The 15,299-nt window shown below is 34.7% G+C and overlaps 1 protein-coding gene across 4 annotated transcripts in view; it reads left to right on the plus strand.

Moving 5' to 3' along the window:
• Positions 1-8,276, plus strand: part of LOC145688196 (adenosylhomocysteinase-like 1) — a 230,486-nt gene extending 222,210 nt beyond the window's left edge. For all 4 annotated transcript variants that reach the window (XM_081762071.1, XM_081762074.1, XM_081762076.1 and 1 more), the window contains one exon: positions 5,587-8,276. In XM_081762071.1, coding sequence (XP_081618197.1) covers positions 5,587-5,593 — 7 coding nt within the window. In that variant the 3' untranslated portion in view covers positions 5,594-8,276. The remainder of the gene's footprint in view (positions 1-5,586) is intronic.
• Positions 8,277-15,299: the final 7,023 nt, after the last annotated feature.

The following is a 15,299-nucleotide window of genomic DNA, read 5'->3' on the forward strand; positions in this document are numbered from 1 at the left end:
ACCAACATGGGTTTAACCTAATTTCGTTAACGGTAATCATGTTACATTCGCACTGGCATATGAATCTAATAAAGTGCATTGTACCGCACAATCGTGGTTAGGTTCTACATTAGGTTGTACATGTCTTTCATCGTGATTTGAATTTGGATACGAAGTACCATCTCGTGAACAATGATTATGTCTATACATAGGATTGATAGCATCTCTAGGATTTCGACATGTATTTCTATTATTTTTGTGTCTACTTCGGTTGATTAGGTTAGGCGGATTCCTTACATAGCCTTGTCTATTTTGTTCATTTTGATTGCTAGAGTATACTCGTCTTAGGTTCGGTTCATTATTATTCACACTTCGGATATTCAAATTCCGAACAGGGACCAAATGATCTGTATTATTCTTATTTTTACCCATTCCTGATTGTGTTAGATTCATAGCATGGTATTGAGTTTCGTAGCATTGTACAAGCATTAATAAATGACTGAAACTCATACACTGTGTGGAAAATAAGATCTGCTGTAATTTAAATGGAAGCAAATTGCGAATCGATGCAATTATTCTTGATTCCGATTGCAAGGGATTAACGACCTTTAATTCATTATAGACATTTACAACAAACTCTACAATAGATTTGTGCAATCGAGGATTGAAATGTTGATTTCTAAGAGTGGCATCTCTGTTTGCCAGCAAAAAGTCATTTTCGTAATTCGCGATCAATGCCGCTTTAAATTCCTCATATGTACTAATGTGATCACGTATTGCCTTAAACCATAAGGAACAAGGTGGGAGTAATACATGGGGTATTAATTTCATGTATTGTGATCGGTCGATAGACATTATACTGCATTCGTCTTGGAACTTCTCTAAGAAAGAACTAGCATTTTCATTGCACTTACCACTAAATTTACTCATGGCTTTGATTTCGCTCATCTTGACACTTAACTTTACCTTTCTTTTCTCACTCCTTGTTCTTGTGGTGTGATTGTTCCGGTCCGTAGCGTGCTGTGTCATGATACCATTTATATTTCGTTCATCAGTGATCTTCGGACAATTTTCCTCTAATATAATATCCTCCTCAGATTCCGGCGAAGGCGTATTTATATCCGGTGATTGGGGAAACTCGAAGCGATCACTGCCCAGATTATTGCGATAAATGTTATCTCTAGCCTGTAACGTTTTAATTTCTTCCTGCATAGTAGCCAACTGGATCTTTTGATGTTTAACGGAAGATTCTATTAACGTTAAATCCTTTTTTACAGCACAGATTTCATGATTTTGATGATCGTGCTTTTCTTGACACTCATCGGCTAACCTTTTTAACTTCTCTTCAAACTGCGAGGATATGTCGTTCATCACCTGGACGATTGTTTGTTTCGTATCGTCAGATTTCAGTTCTATCCGTTCTATTCGTTTACTTAATTCTTCATACTGCTTGCTAGCTTCGTTAAATTTCAGTTCTATCTTCTTTTCCATGGTCTGGTTAGCTTCATAGAACTTCTGTTCCATGGCCTGGTTAGCTTCATAGAACTTCTGTTCCATGTTTGTGTTAGATTCATTGAGCTTCTGTTCCATGGTTTGTTTTATCTCAGTCGTCATTTGCATAATTTGTCGCTGCACAGCTAACAAAAGTCGATCCTCAGATGACAAACTTGGTGTTGCACTAATTTCACCTGGATTACTGGTATTAGATTCCTGTTGCACTATTTCACTATCCATTTTTCGTTTGATGACCTTACCGCTTCGTAATACGGTTAAGTTCGTATTCATAAATGGTAATATCCAAGTAAATTCAGCCCTACTTTCCTTCTTCGGGAACTGAATTTTCAAAAGTCCCGGGTTTGGTAAACCAAATTTTTATAACGACTCTATAGAAAAGCGTCGTCAACCTGGTTCGTCTTGTAAAATATCAGTTACGAAGCGATAATTACTTTTCTTTATGCACAAATCAACTCAGATATTCAAAGATTATTAGTCTCACCTTTATTGCTTGATATGTCTTAAATATTGTTTTTAAGACCGTAAAATACATAAATTTACTTGACTAGGTCAACACATAACATGTACATAGCCATAACTATCCCATAATAATCTCTTACATATATTAAAAACATTCTTCTTTTCTGTTAATTTAAAATGAACATTCCACTAAGTATATTACATATTTATGAGCACTTTTTGCCCACGGTACAGGTAAATATTATACAAACTAAAGTATTTCGTTATAAGTTCCACAATAAACATTATTTATGGGGTATTATTTGAAATCATAAAAAAAATAAGTAAATGTATGTATGATTATACATGATGTCTTGCTCCTACTCACTCTCACACACACACACACACACACACACACACACACACACACACACACACACACACACACTCTCTCTCTCTCTCTCTCTCTCTCTCTCTCTCTCTCTCTCTCTCTGTGTGTGTGAGAGAGAGAGAGAGAAAATCAATTTCATTTTCCAGTACTTTCAAATCTTTATTACAAGCATAGTTTCCAAAATATTGTATTCAAATGGTTATGTTCCTACGTGGCTAATGCGTGCGCTTTCTCTGAGAGTGAATTTGGTTTAGATTTCCGATCAATATACAGTATATTATTGACTATTCAACCTAGTTACAAAATCTCCAAAATAAGATGAGAAATATTTTTATAACGATTTACTTGACTTTTAACGCCTTCATAAAAACACGGCTTTGCCAAGGAAAAACAGGCATCTATCAGAGCCTTTTTAAAACCTAAAAACTGTTTTGACTCTTTTTAACTAAGCCGCCTTACATTTGTGTGATCATTTATCAGTGAACAGTAAAATAAGTTTACACCATATGAATGAAAGAGGAAACAACCAGTTAATGATAATTAATATCTATATGAAATCACAACCGTCGTAGTTGCTCAATATATGGACACACAGATTATCCAATCACAGCAGGGATCTGTGGTACAACTCACGTGGTCCGAGTAGAAAGCACCAACCTCGAAAGGGACCTGGGAAGCGGACTGGGTGCCGTAGTTGATATCGCATCGGCATGGTATGCCGGAGGTCCCGGATTCCAGTCCCGGTCCAGTTAGTCACTTTTTCACTTTGTACGTTATGTATAAAATCTATTCAGACATTAATTACACAAGAAATAAATATTTATCATTCATAAAATTCTATACTAAAGAGAAGTAGTGATATACTTTGCAGAGGCCAATTCTCAAATTCTTTTACATATATTTCGACGAATACATTATAAGTACACAGAATTAAACTATAGTTCAGGTGTTTAATAAATTATCAGTGCATTTACTTTTTCATTGAAATCTTCTGTATTTCCATTATATCGCAGAAACCAATTATTTGCTTTCGTTTGTTAAATAATATTTCGACATAAATAAAATGAATGTAAGTCACTTTAACTGTAAAGTCAGTATATATATTGCTGCTAATCAGTAATCGAAGAAATTATATCTTTTTGCAAAGAAATAGTATGCTGTTACGTAGTTCTTAAAAGAAATTACTCAATGAACAGGAAATTAGATTTAGTATCTCGAAAGGAAGGACTGCCCTGAACTTATTTACTGCCTTTTCATATTATCTATAATATGAATGTATATTTTAAACATAATGTTATTCAACATTCATTAATATATGCACTTCTCAGTAAACTTTGAGTGAGGATAAATTTTGACCTTACCAAGACTTTATTTCTTTATTTACACTTTTTAACCTAACTTATGTAATCGCAGACATAAATTTCGTTGTAACATTCATAATTGTTAAACATACTGTAAATTACACACCAAAGCATTTTGTATTGAACGGTCATTTGCCTGTAGCTACGGAAAATGGAAATCTGTAAAGCATTTTAACTACTAATTGCGATCATGGCAAAACTGTCCTGCAAACTTACGGAAAATTCAAAAAATTTGTCTGAAAATGGTAGTCTGCTCCAAAATTCACAATAAATATTGCTTACGGATGAAAATTCGAATTCTATTAAGTCTACTGATTCAGAACATTTCGAGACTTGCCTCTCAACAATCAATTGCGACCTTTACATTTCTGTATTTACCCTCGTAAAAGAACTATTTGATGCGTAGTTAGTTGATCAGAAGGACATAGTCAGTTTATAACTAAGTGGCTGAATAACAATAATCATCATCATAGATAGGTATGCTGGCCAGTCACTTAACGCAACTGAGAAGTTTCCATGCACCATAGTCTTCAGCTAACCTCCTTATCTTCACGTACGATTTTTCTGTTTTGACATCGTCCATCAATTGTAGCCGCCTCTACCTGTCTTTCCTGCCACCATACCCTCGAACACGTCCGTCATGATACAGCCCCTTAGCCAATTTCCCAATCTGTTTCTCTTTCTAGTGGGCCGCGGTGGTTCAGAGGTAGAGCGTTCACCTCTGGTGCTTGGGGTCCCGGGTTCGATCCCAGCACCCGCCAAGTGAACTTGTGGTGGATAAACACCGTATGTGGGGGTTTTCTCGGGATTCTCCAATTTCCTTCCACTTTCTTCATTCCACCATTTCATTCATTACTTACTCATCATCACCGTCCCCTTTAGTCTAACCGGCATAACCATGGGACATAAAACTTGAAGATCTCATTTCATTTCATTTCTCTTCCTTGTCTCAGTAATATCTAAAATTGTTTTTTCTCTCCCATCATTTCTAACATTCATTCATTAGTTTTATGCTCGACCCAACTAATTATCTCCATTCTTCTCCATACCCACAATTCGAAAGTTTCCAGTCGGTTTTCATTATTTTTTCATAATGTCCACGTTTGTGACCCATACAGTACAATACACTACTCTGTTCTTCATTCAATGTCCCACAAAATACTTTTCTTCCTCCTAAAAGCCTCTTTCGCCATTCCTATCCTTGCTTTTTATTTCACGTTCAACTTCGTATCATTACTAATAATACCGCCCAGGTATCGAAAACTAGTCACTTGTTCTATTTTCTCCCTCCTATATTTGACACCGACCGCTTCGTTCCGATCATCATAGCTTTTATTTTTCTCACATTTATTTTTATCCCATATTCTTCACAGCCCTTCCTCAAGTTGTCTAATATGTTAGTGGTTTCCTCTTCAGATTCCTCAACAACCGCCATATCATCAGCAAACCGTATACACCTAATCATTCTACCTTCTACTGAAATGCGGTCTTCATTTTGTAGGCCCTTTTTCCCTATCTCATCTAGATAGATATTAAATAGTGTAGGCGAGAGACAACATCCTGTCGAACTTCTCTTCCAATTCCACTCTCCTCTGTCATCCCCCCTTCCCTATTCTAACACTTACTTGTTGGTTCATATATCAGTTTCTTATGAGTCTTTGACCTTTTCATTCCAACCAAACTTTCTTTAGAACTTCTAACAACAACAATGTGTGGGAAGTAGATTTCACTTTTTAAATTTTACTTTTGTATTATTGTATTTAATAAGTGCTGTACTTAATAAGTGTTCTAGTTAATCCTTGCTGAAAAATTCCACGTAATATATATACGTATATAAACTGTAATTTTGTGATATGTAATTTTCGTACCTTTTCGAATAATATTTTGTCCTTTTTCTTGCAGATACTAACTGAGACATCAGGGTAGACAACGTTTATTTTAGATGGAATAGAAAAAAGTTGATATACAATTTTTAGGTTATAGGAAGCAGTTAATTTTCCGAGATACAAAAGATAAAGTATACTTCAATATTGTTTGATAAGACTTCACAACATCATTAAAGGACTAAAACATGGTCATATCATTCGAAATTTGCAGTCATAAGTAAATTGAAATTAGGAACTGTGGTACAATTTATTCGATGTGGCAAAAGTGCAAAGAGGAATTAAACTGCTACATGTTATTCACCTTTTATTTGTACGTGCTTGTGTGTTGTCAGTGAATCAGGCGTATGTATCAGCAGTATTTTAAGTTGTAGCTATTTTCAAATGTACTTTAGGTATTCTAAAATATTAGTTCTTTGTTCCTGCTTTTCTCTGGAGAAGTGCAAGTAGTGAAAGTTGTATCAAAATATCGTAATTTTGCCTTGCGAGGACAATGCTGGTGTTATACAAGACAGCAAAGTTGGTTTAACTTACGAGAAATATAATACTTTGTTTAAATGGTTAATCTTAGCTGAAAGGATAAATTAAAAAAAAAAAATCTTTTATAAATACAAAGAGTTTAAAGTGTTAGTAATACCAACGTATACAAGGATTATTTTTATAGGAAAGTGCCAAAATATTTTGTGGAAATGGGTATTAGCAGGGTTTCAAATGCTACATTGTAACCTAATGAATTACTGACAGTGGGAAAAGAACTTGTTTGTCCGCCACCAAGTTAAATAAATAAATAGCTAGTTCCTCAAATATTCCTGTGTTTGCTTGAAAGTTCGTAAAATCATGATGTATAAAGGGGAAAAAAAACTGGATAAAGAAGTTAGGGCATATAAAATAATGGGAGGAAGTGTGAGTGTCACACACAGACATATATAGATAACCGAATTGCTTGTAGCTGCGGGTCCTCTTCCCAGTGTTAATCATTTTGTGTTGTAAATATCTTAGTCTGAAAGTTTAGAAATTTAATCTGCCAATTAAGATATGAAAAAATACAACAAAATTATATATTATTCCTAATATGCTTGCCTAATTTAAATCTGTACCTGAAATGTGATCTATATCTATTTGTATCATTGTCGGTGATGCAGTAACGAGTATCTCCGCTTTCCAAGCAAACTTACATTGTTTGACAATCGTATTTTCATCATTGGTATAGGTTAGTGTTATGACCATTATAAATCTCATGAACAGTTCATTTACAATATTAAAGATTTTGAGTTTTTTTTTTTTTTTTTTTTTTTTAAGAACTGATTTAATTACCTTTGTCGATAAACATACTTGATTACAGTGTTTTGAATGAATCTCCCCTTCTTTTCCAGAACTAAGTTCTGGCTACACCTCTGATTATTCTACACGATGTAATATAAAATATACATCTGGACAATAATTGTGTGCCACCTGTAAATACGTGAATAATTCAGGTCCTTGTAAACAAAGCCGATCCAAAACCCATTACTAACTTTATATATCAAAGATCCCACACGAGACACTGATCTACTAAGTTGATGTGTAATTGATTGTGGAAAACAAATCGGTTTGAATGGAAAACTGCTCTTCAGTTCCAATTTTGCTTTGTATATAGTTGCTAGGACGACTGCCAGATTTATAGTATTAGGTGCTTATGATTTATATAAAAATATACAAAAGTTGTTAAAACTTGTTTTGTATTCCTCCCTTATATTATATGATTAACTCCTTTATTCAGTGGTGGAACGCATATATGTGTGTATATAAAATATGAGTAGTTATCAGGTGACATTTGTATTGACTATGAATTGTCTCGCAAGCACTGTTTTGAGGTCAACAATATTCGTTTCATAACTTTATTTCCATATTGACAAGAGTTTTTGACTTCCAAGACACTGGTAAACGTCCTTTGCTATGTATTTAACAGAAATATAATCATTCAATGTATAATACTTATTATGAATTCTTTATATTTAGTTTTTTTTTTCGTTCCACTCGAGATAGCGTTTACTTTTCTTTCTTCTTTTTAGTTTTTCCTGTACAGTATGATATAGATTGACAATTCTGTGACCATTTCATGCGTAGACCTTAATGTACTTTTTTTTAACTATATGATGTACAAAGAGGGGAGGGGAGGGGGTCGAGGTCTTAACTCCCCTTGAGCAAAATATTACGTAAAAATAAAAGTTTACCATATTAAGATAAGTATACCAACATCTGAAATTATGCCCATTGACGAACTTTTACGTACGCCATTGCTTAACTGTAAGATAACTTCTTACATTTCAGTGTCTAAGTTACTACAGGGATATTTAAGACGTAGCTAACGCTTAAGTCGTTAGCCCAAAGGTAACAATATACGTGCATTATGATAGTGAAATTAGTTCCTTTTGTGCCAAGTTATGTTGTTTTACTGTTATAGTATAGTCAAGTATTTTCTGTAATATCAGTCATTTGTAGAAAGTAGCTGGACCTCGATTGCTTTAACTGTCATAGTAAGAACATAATTTCATCTGAATAATGTTTACCACAAATCATAGTGCTAGTAGCTAATAAAACCATATATTCTGAAGATTTTGTCAAAATATATATTATAAATAATGTTCAAAAGTATTTTGCTTTGGCTATAGTAGACTTAAAACAATAACATAGTGTTTTTTTTTTTTTTTTTTTTTTCTATTGCAATTTCATCAATATCCAATATTCTGGTAACTTGAAATTCTAATGGATTTTACGTTATAATGTTATTATTGCCTTAGTGCTGAGTAGTATGGATACTTTTCAGTTTGATGCTTCTATCAGTAATAATTTTAAATGATATAATATGACTTGACGGTATGCCTCATATGCGACAATATTCAGATTCTGTTTAATATTGACGGAAAAATGAAATGAGTTGCTCATGTATAAAAGTGTTGAATAGTTCCATTTGCCGATTGGCAAAATACAACAGACTTGTTTGATGCATTTACTGCAGATTTAGATCTAAGTTCAGGTGATACATGAAATGAGCACGGAATTGCAAAATCTTCATGAGAAAAGTTTTCGTCAGTGCGTCTTAAGATAATGTAGCATTCAGCTGTTTCACATCCAACAGGTTTTATCATCAGTATATAAAGTAACGATTTGTAACTCAGTGAGAACTTTTCGTGACATCAAGTTTAATTGACTCGATTAATCATGATTGGTATGTTTTGAGTTGGTATGATATGATCTTGTGACGTGAGATTACATATATAACAACTACTCAAGAAATTTTTGGTACACCACTGAACCTTTTTTTTTTTTTTTTTTTTTTAACGGGTCTGATACTTTGTTGAACAATTGACATTTGTGTATAAAGCAAATAAATGTTCCTTTTGGCGTTTCCGTTCATGTTAGTCACGTTAACATAAATCTCAGTTTTTTTGGCGGTGCTTTGCTTTTTTTATTGAAAAAAACAATAAAAGTTCTGAAAATCATTACATACGATGTTACACATGTGAATTTATTTAAAGCGTAGATATTTGTAAACATATGCCATCAAATAGAGATTTCCGCAAATACACCACTTGAAAATACATATTAAAGTATTAACATTCATTTGAAATGATGATAGTATAATGATACTTGTTGTATGATGTTAAAATCTTTTATTTTATAAGATCATTATTTTGAAAATGTACTTAAAATAAAATATTGAGATAAAACCTTAGTTTCTTTTAATAATAATTTGTACCACAAACTCATTTCTGATTCATGTTTTGTTTATTCTGTTAGAAAGACTTGCAGCTATGATATATTAAACAAATATATGCATGTGTATCTCGGAATAACTATTATATATATCTATACAGATGCAATTTATTATGCTGTTGCTACGATCTAAATACCTTGGCCAAACATACTTCTAATATATATTGAAGTGTTATTATTGTATTTACTTGTACGTGCATTTTAATGTCCTTGGAACCTTCCACCAAAATTGGTCTTCAATAATCGTGTATTACTTCTAATTCTATTCTATTCTTCTGAAAATCTTTAGTGTTCGGCTCTTCAATTCCTATGCATGTTCGAAATCTTAGTTTAGAGAGACACTACAATTATCTAAGAAGACAAAACAAATGAAGGTAGTACGTAAAAGTCGGCCCTCCACAAACGTGCAATCACGTGAGAGGGGGACCACCGAGACCCTCTCCTCCCCCTCAAATTAACTTCTTTGTAACTCGATGTACATTTGTCACTTTAGCAAAGGAGCGGATCCAGAAATTTCTTGAGCAAAAGGGGGCGCAGATCTGGCAACTTAACAGTAAACCCCCTACATATAAATGATGGGAGGGGGAGTTACTGTTAAGTTCAACTCTCAAGTTCTGGTATCCCCTATGTTTGATATTTCTACAAAACTAATGTCTACGTAATACGTAATAATTCCATTTGTTTGGTCCTTTTTAAAATTTATCGTTTAACAGAGATACCTAGTTTGGTTACATTGGGCCACCTGGTATAGTAACAGACAGTTCATCTCTAGTGCGTGGGGTCCCTGGTTAGATCCCAACTCCCACTAAGTGGGCTTTGTGGTGACAAACACCGTGTAATTGGGTTTTCTCGGGATTCTCCCAGTGGTTCCGCATAGCGTAATCACTAACGCTTTCACATTTGGAACGAGCGGTCCTGGGTTCGGTTCCCGGTGGGGACAATCGGTCGAAAAGTTGTAAACAGCGTTTTTAGGCCAGCCATCCTGAGTGAAGTTTCCTGGGTTTTCCTCAGTCACACCAAGCAAATGCCAGCGGTGGTACCTATCACACAGGTTCCCTCTTCCTCGAATAGTATGCTCGCCGAGAAATTTCATGCCTCGTACATGACGGGCTTAAGGGCATACATGTCGGTAATGCTCAGAAATGTGTATAAAAATCTGGTTTCTCCCGTTTTCTCTTACTTTCTTCGTTCATTCATTCTCATCTTCAATCTCCTTTAGTTCGAACGACATATAGTTTGGTTATACTGTGAGAGAAGAAATATTTTGAACACAATACACAATGAATTGCACCTTTTCAATATTACAAAATTGAAGTTAGGAAACAATGAAAATATGTTTCATTTTTATACGACTTCGCATTTCACATGGATCTTGTTTCCTTGGAAGTTCTTCCCTATAAATAAAAGAAGAACGGGATAGGCATAAAACTGTTTAGCTGCAATGTTCCTTCCAGACTTATATCCTGAGTCCCCCAGAGTTGAATTACTTAATCCCCTTAATCGCCACCTAACCATTGGAGTTATCTCTTGCAACGCTACGACCTGTAGCAAGTAGTGTTCCAGTAAGCCCCTCACACTTTGATTTGCTCGCTGCTTTCACGGACATCTTTTCTGGAAGAAGACCTGTTCAATTACATTCTGGAAATGTTACTGAAACAGGAGCGGTGCCAGAAATTTTGAAAGGAGATAGAAGAAAATGGAGTGTTTTATTTATTTATTTATTTATTATTATTTTAGAATTTACTGTATTTAAACTTTCGTTGTACATCTTGTATAAAACCTCTGTACAATTCAGTTTCAACTTACTGACTTGCATTTCTAAATATGTATATCTGACCAGTCAGGAAGTTCATGCTCATTTTGGTGAAACAAAGGATACCTTCACAGAGGACGGAAAAACACATCTTTGTTGCGGTTGAAGTGCTCACCAGGTTGTTACCAGTAATATTACCGCAGAAGTCATTGAGAAATTTCTTGTCAAGGATATTATCTTACGCTTGGCTTATTTTCTTATCTACATCTAGATAAACATCCAGTCTATAATACGAAGAAGCTCCAGAATTTGGGAAAACCTTATTACATTGAATTCAAGCTTTGCCCAGCTTATAATTATAGTGACATTGGAATTGTCGAAATTTTTAACAAAACTACAGAATTTGCTTAAAAATATATATGGCCAAAGCTTGTACTGCATGTGACTTTTGGGATGAACAGTACTATTCAAACTGGAACCAAGTACTCCAGTTTCTTTCTTCTATATGGATTTGAATCCCGCACTAAAGCCACTTGTAAACTAAAAACACCACCACACCTTCAAATGGACAAAGAGCTTTTAAATAAGGTAGCGTAAGACGGAGTTACTTTGCACATCGGAATTACTTTGCACAAAATATGAAAAGATTTTCACAGCCCTCTGTGTACAAAACTATGAACAGAAAAGAGGAAGTTTCAACTAGCACCGTAAGATTGAACATCTAACTGTATTTTGGCTATAATGTTGGCGGTTAACATCAGTTCTAATTACCGAGAGGGTTCATTGTTGTAGAGATATGAAAAGCAGTCACTGTAAAGGCCGCCAAAATTTGAAAGATATCACGTACGAGATTTTCCGTCAAAGTTAAGTCAGTTTCGTAGAATACTGCTGTGAATAATGGAACTTTGATGCAATAGTTGAAATTGAAATGTGAAACGTTTTAAAGTCATAAAAAAGTAAAACTGGGAATGGGAAAAGGTAGTTTGTCTATACTCGGGGTTACTTTGCACCGGTCCAAAATACCGCTTAGATAGGAAATCAATACTACTGGAACCCCATGTATTCTAAATTTAGATAAATTTCCTATTTAGATTGATGACGAAATGAATTTCTTGTTGGAAAATAAATTATGAACAGTGGCTGATCCAGAAAAGTAGTTTGAGAGGAGCTTCACTTGCAAAGGCTTGTTTTTTTATTTTTAATAAAGAAATCACTGGACTTTTGAAGGGGGTTTGCAGCTTATACGCATAGGAATGACAAAGAGTAGATTAAGAAAGGGAAATCGTGCAATTCGGGTGGGCTTCAGCCTGAAAGTCCCAAACCCTGTAAATCTTACACTGATTACAATATGCTAAACTATTAGAATGTGGTTCCTGTACATGTACCAGAAAATATATAATTTTCTTTACAAATATCGATAATTCAAACTAAGTACCATCATTTTAATATCAATATTTGTAGACTGCATGCAGTTTTGTTTAGAAAGTAAAATGTATAAATACTGAAGTGAAAACATTGCACAGAAGCGTTATGTTCGTATGTTGCACCAAAGTTTATATTTCAATAACTATGGTCATACTGCATGTTTACTAATGAACTTTCACTAATGTTTTCCTTATATGTCTAGCTATTGTGTTTAAAATACAGTGTTCTAAATCCTTACGTTTGTAAGTAAAATGCGATTTTCTTTAAAATTGCTTAGGCGGTACAAGAAATAGTGAAAGAAAATCCTTTAGAAGCGCACGAAAAAAAAAAAAAAAAAAAAACAGGAGAGATACAAAAATAGAATATACTCCAGAGGTGATAAAATCTTATTTTTTTTAAACCTACTTTGTAAAAAAAAAAAAAAATCCTGTACCCGAGGGATTGGCAAGTCGTAAGAAATTATATGAAGGTTCTCAGAAAGTTCAGGTCATATCAATTACCTTCTAAAACTATATTACGAAAAATAAAACAAGAACCAAAGAAAAAGAACACACAACTAACATTTCGTGAAAGAGAAATATATTTCGACAAGCTAAGTATACACGCGTTAGACGATAACGTTGCATTTAAAAAAAAAAAAAGACGCATCTAAAATTTTACACTAAACAACGATGTCTTTAAATCAAGAGTAGAGTATTAAGTTTATTTCTTCAGTTTATTATTACATCTATAAACTCTCACCAAATTTAGTACTCTCAAACCTTCTTCCTGTTCCCTACTTCTTAATAATAATGATTTGATATTCAGTAGCGTTCATTTCAGCAACGAGGCTATACGAAAGATGGACCTACAGCTTAACGTGAGCTTCGAACCACGTGAGCTCCCACCGGGAGCCGAACCCGCGTCCCCACGACAAAGACGCAAACAACAAAATAGTAATAATATAAACTACGTTCTGGTAGTAATAAAGTTATTAGTGCTGATATTGATTTCCTGAACACTAGAAATCGATATATATTCAGGTTTATAAAAATCTGGAATGAAGTAGGTGGTAGTTTGTGCTATGGAGGAATTACATTGGGATATATAGAGTAGGTTTTACGCCTGTGCGACTTATTTTCGAATAAGTTAGAAACTTGTCCGTCTCCCCAGTCCAATTATATTATAAAATTACCTTAAGGTAGAATTTAAAGCAATTTACACACGGGATTCGGCTTTCTTCCAGAGTCTTTTATTATAAAACAATGCAATTCAAAATCACTGTAAATGTGGTCCTAAGGCCAATAAAAAATCGACTAAGTAGTTACGGAAAATAGGTATCCGAATGCTCAGGTAGCCAAAGGAAGGATCCCCGTAACGCTCCAGGCAAGTTGATTGGAGGTGGGTTAGGATTCTGAGTGGTCCAGGCAACCAAAGAGAGTTTCGAGTCCCGCAAAACTTCAGGTAAGCTAGGCGGGAAGGAAAACAAAGCTCCATGGAAACTAGGTGGTTGCGGTTAAGGTTCTCTCAGCTCAGTGGTTGACTTCCCACGGAGCTCCAGCCAAGCTAGGAGGCTTGGGTTAGGTTAGGATTCTCGTAGAACTTCAGATAAAGTGAGCAGGGAGTTGATCAGTGGAAACTGATGACAGTGGAGTTTTATACGCTCTTCTGACTCCATCACATGACCAAGTGATGACGAGGACTCCTATCGTCTGCTTCATGTAGTAACTTTTAGTAGAGGAGCACGTTGTTTTGTTTATAAATAAAAAGCGCATGTTGATGTTTATAAGTATAGATGTAGGATTTTACACCCCCAGGCCAGTTTTAAAAATAGTCCAGAGTTTTCTTTTTTTTTATTTTTATTTTATTTACAAACACTGGAAGCACAAACACTGGCATGATAAATATGATTGGAAGAGAAAAGGCATAAAACAGTTAGTTCTTTGCCCACGGCAGGGTCTGTTACATTTACTTCATTTCCGTCAAGAGAAAGGCTGTTTTTGACCTTTAGCATATACAATCAATACACAAATCTACTGAGGTGAAAGTGAAGTATTTGTCGGAGGTGGTAGCACATCAGTAGTGGTATTACAATAAAAAGTACATAGGGGATAAGCGTCAAGTCTTGCGCGATTTGTCACTAGTGAACGTGACGGTATAATACACAGAGGAGGATTAAAAGCACTATGAAGATACTCACTGGTATGATTAGCGTATTCATACTGGTAGAAAAAGATTATCTAATATGGCCCTTATTTTCTGGACGTCTTGTATATAATTTATAGGGCATGATGTCATTGAGAATCATGTAAGTCGCAGCAACGAAGCGAATTTGCTGTCTTCGTGGAGATCGTTAACTTGATGCGGAAAGAAAAGAAAGATAAGATTGTAATTTTATTTATTGAATGAAATGGTAATGATGCAGTGAATTTGGGCAACAGTACGAAGCTTGGAAAAATACCTAGGTAGTATAATCGAAAAGTTAAGTATACATTGTATTAAACTCTTGCCCCGTTTTCTTATGCATCCAGAAATACATGTCTCAATCGATTCGTTGCTTCTAGTATTCAATCCAACTCCTCCACCTCTCCTTGTCTAAAGCAGTGTGTGTGTGAGGTAGTACACTCTTTTCATTCAGCTGAAAAAGAGACAGGAATCAACTTTACAACGTTGTAGCTTTAAAACAGTCTTTTCCATTCGTTTGTTCTGAAATAGTCTTAAGAGCCTAAATTTAAAAAGAAAAAGTCTCACAATGTTCCCAGAGCTTCATAAATACCTTTAGTTTCATTCTTTCCCTTCTTTAAAGATTGCAAGCTAGT

Source organism: Thermobia domestica, chromosome 6, assembly GCF_964235325.1.
Source record: "Thermobia domestica chromosome 6, izTheDome1.hap1.1, whole genome shotgun sequence".
Classification (NCBI taxonomy): Eukaryota; Metazoa; Arthropoda; class Insecta; order Zygentoma; family Lepismatidae; genus Thermobia; species Thermobia domestica.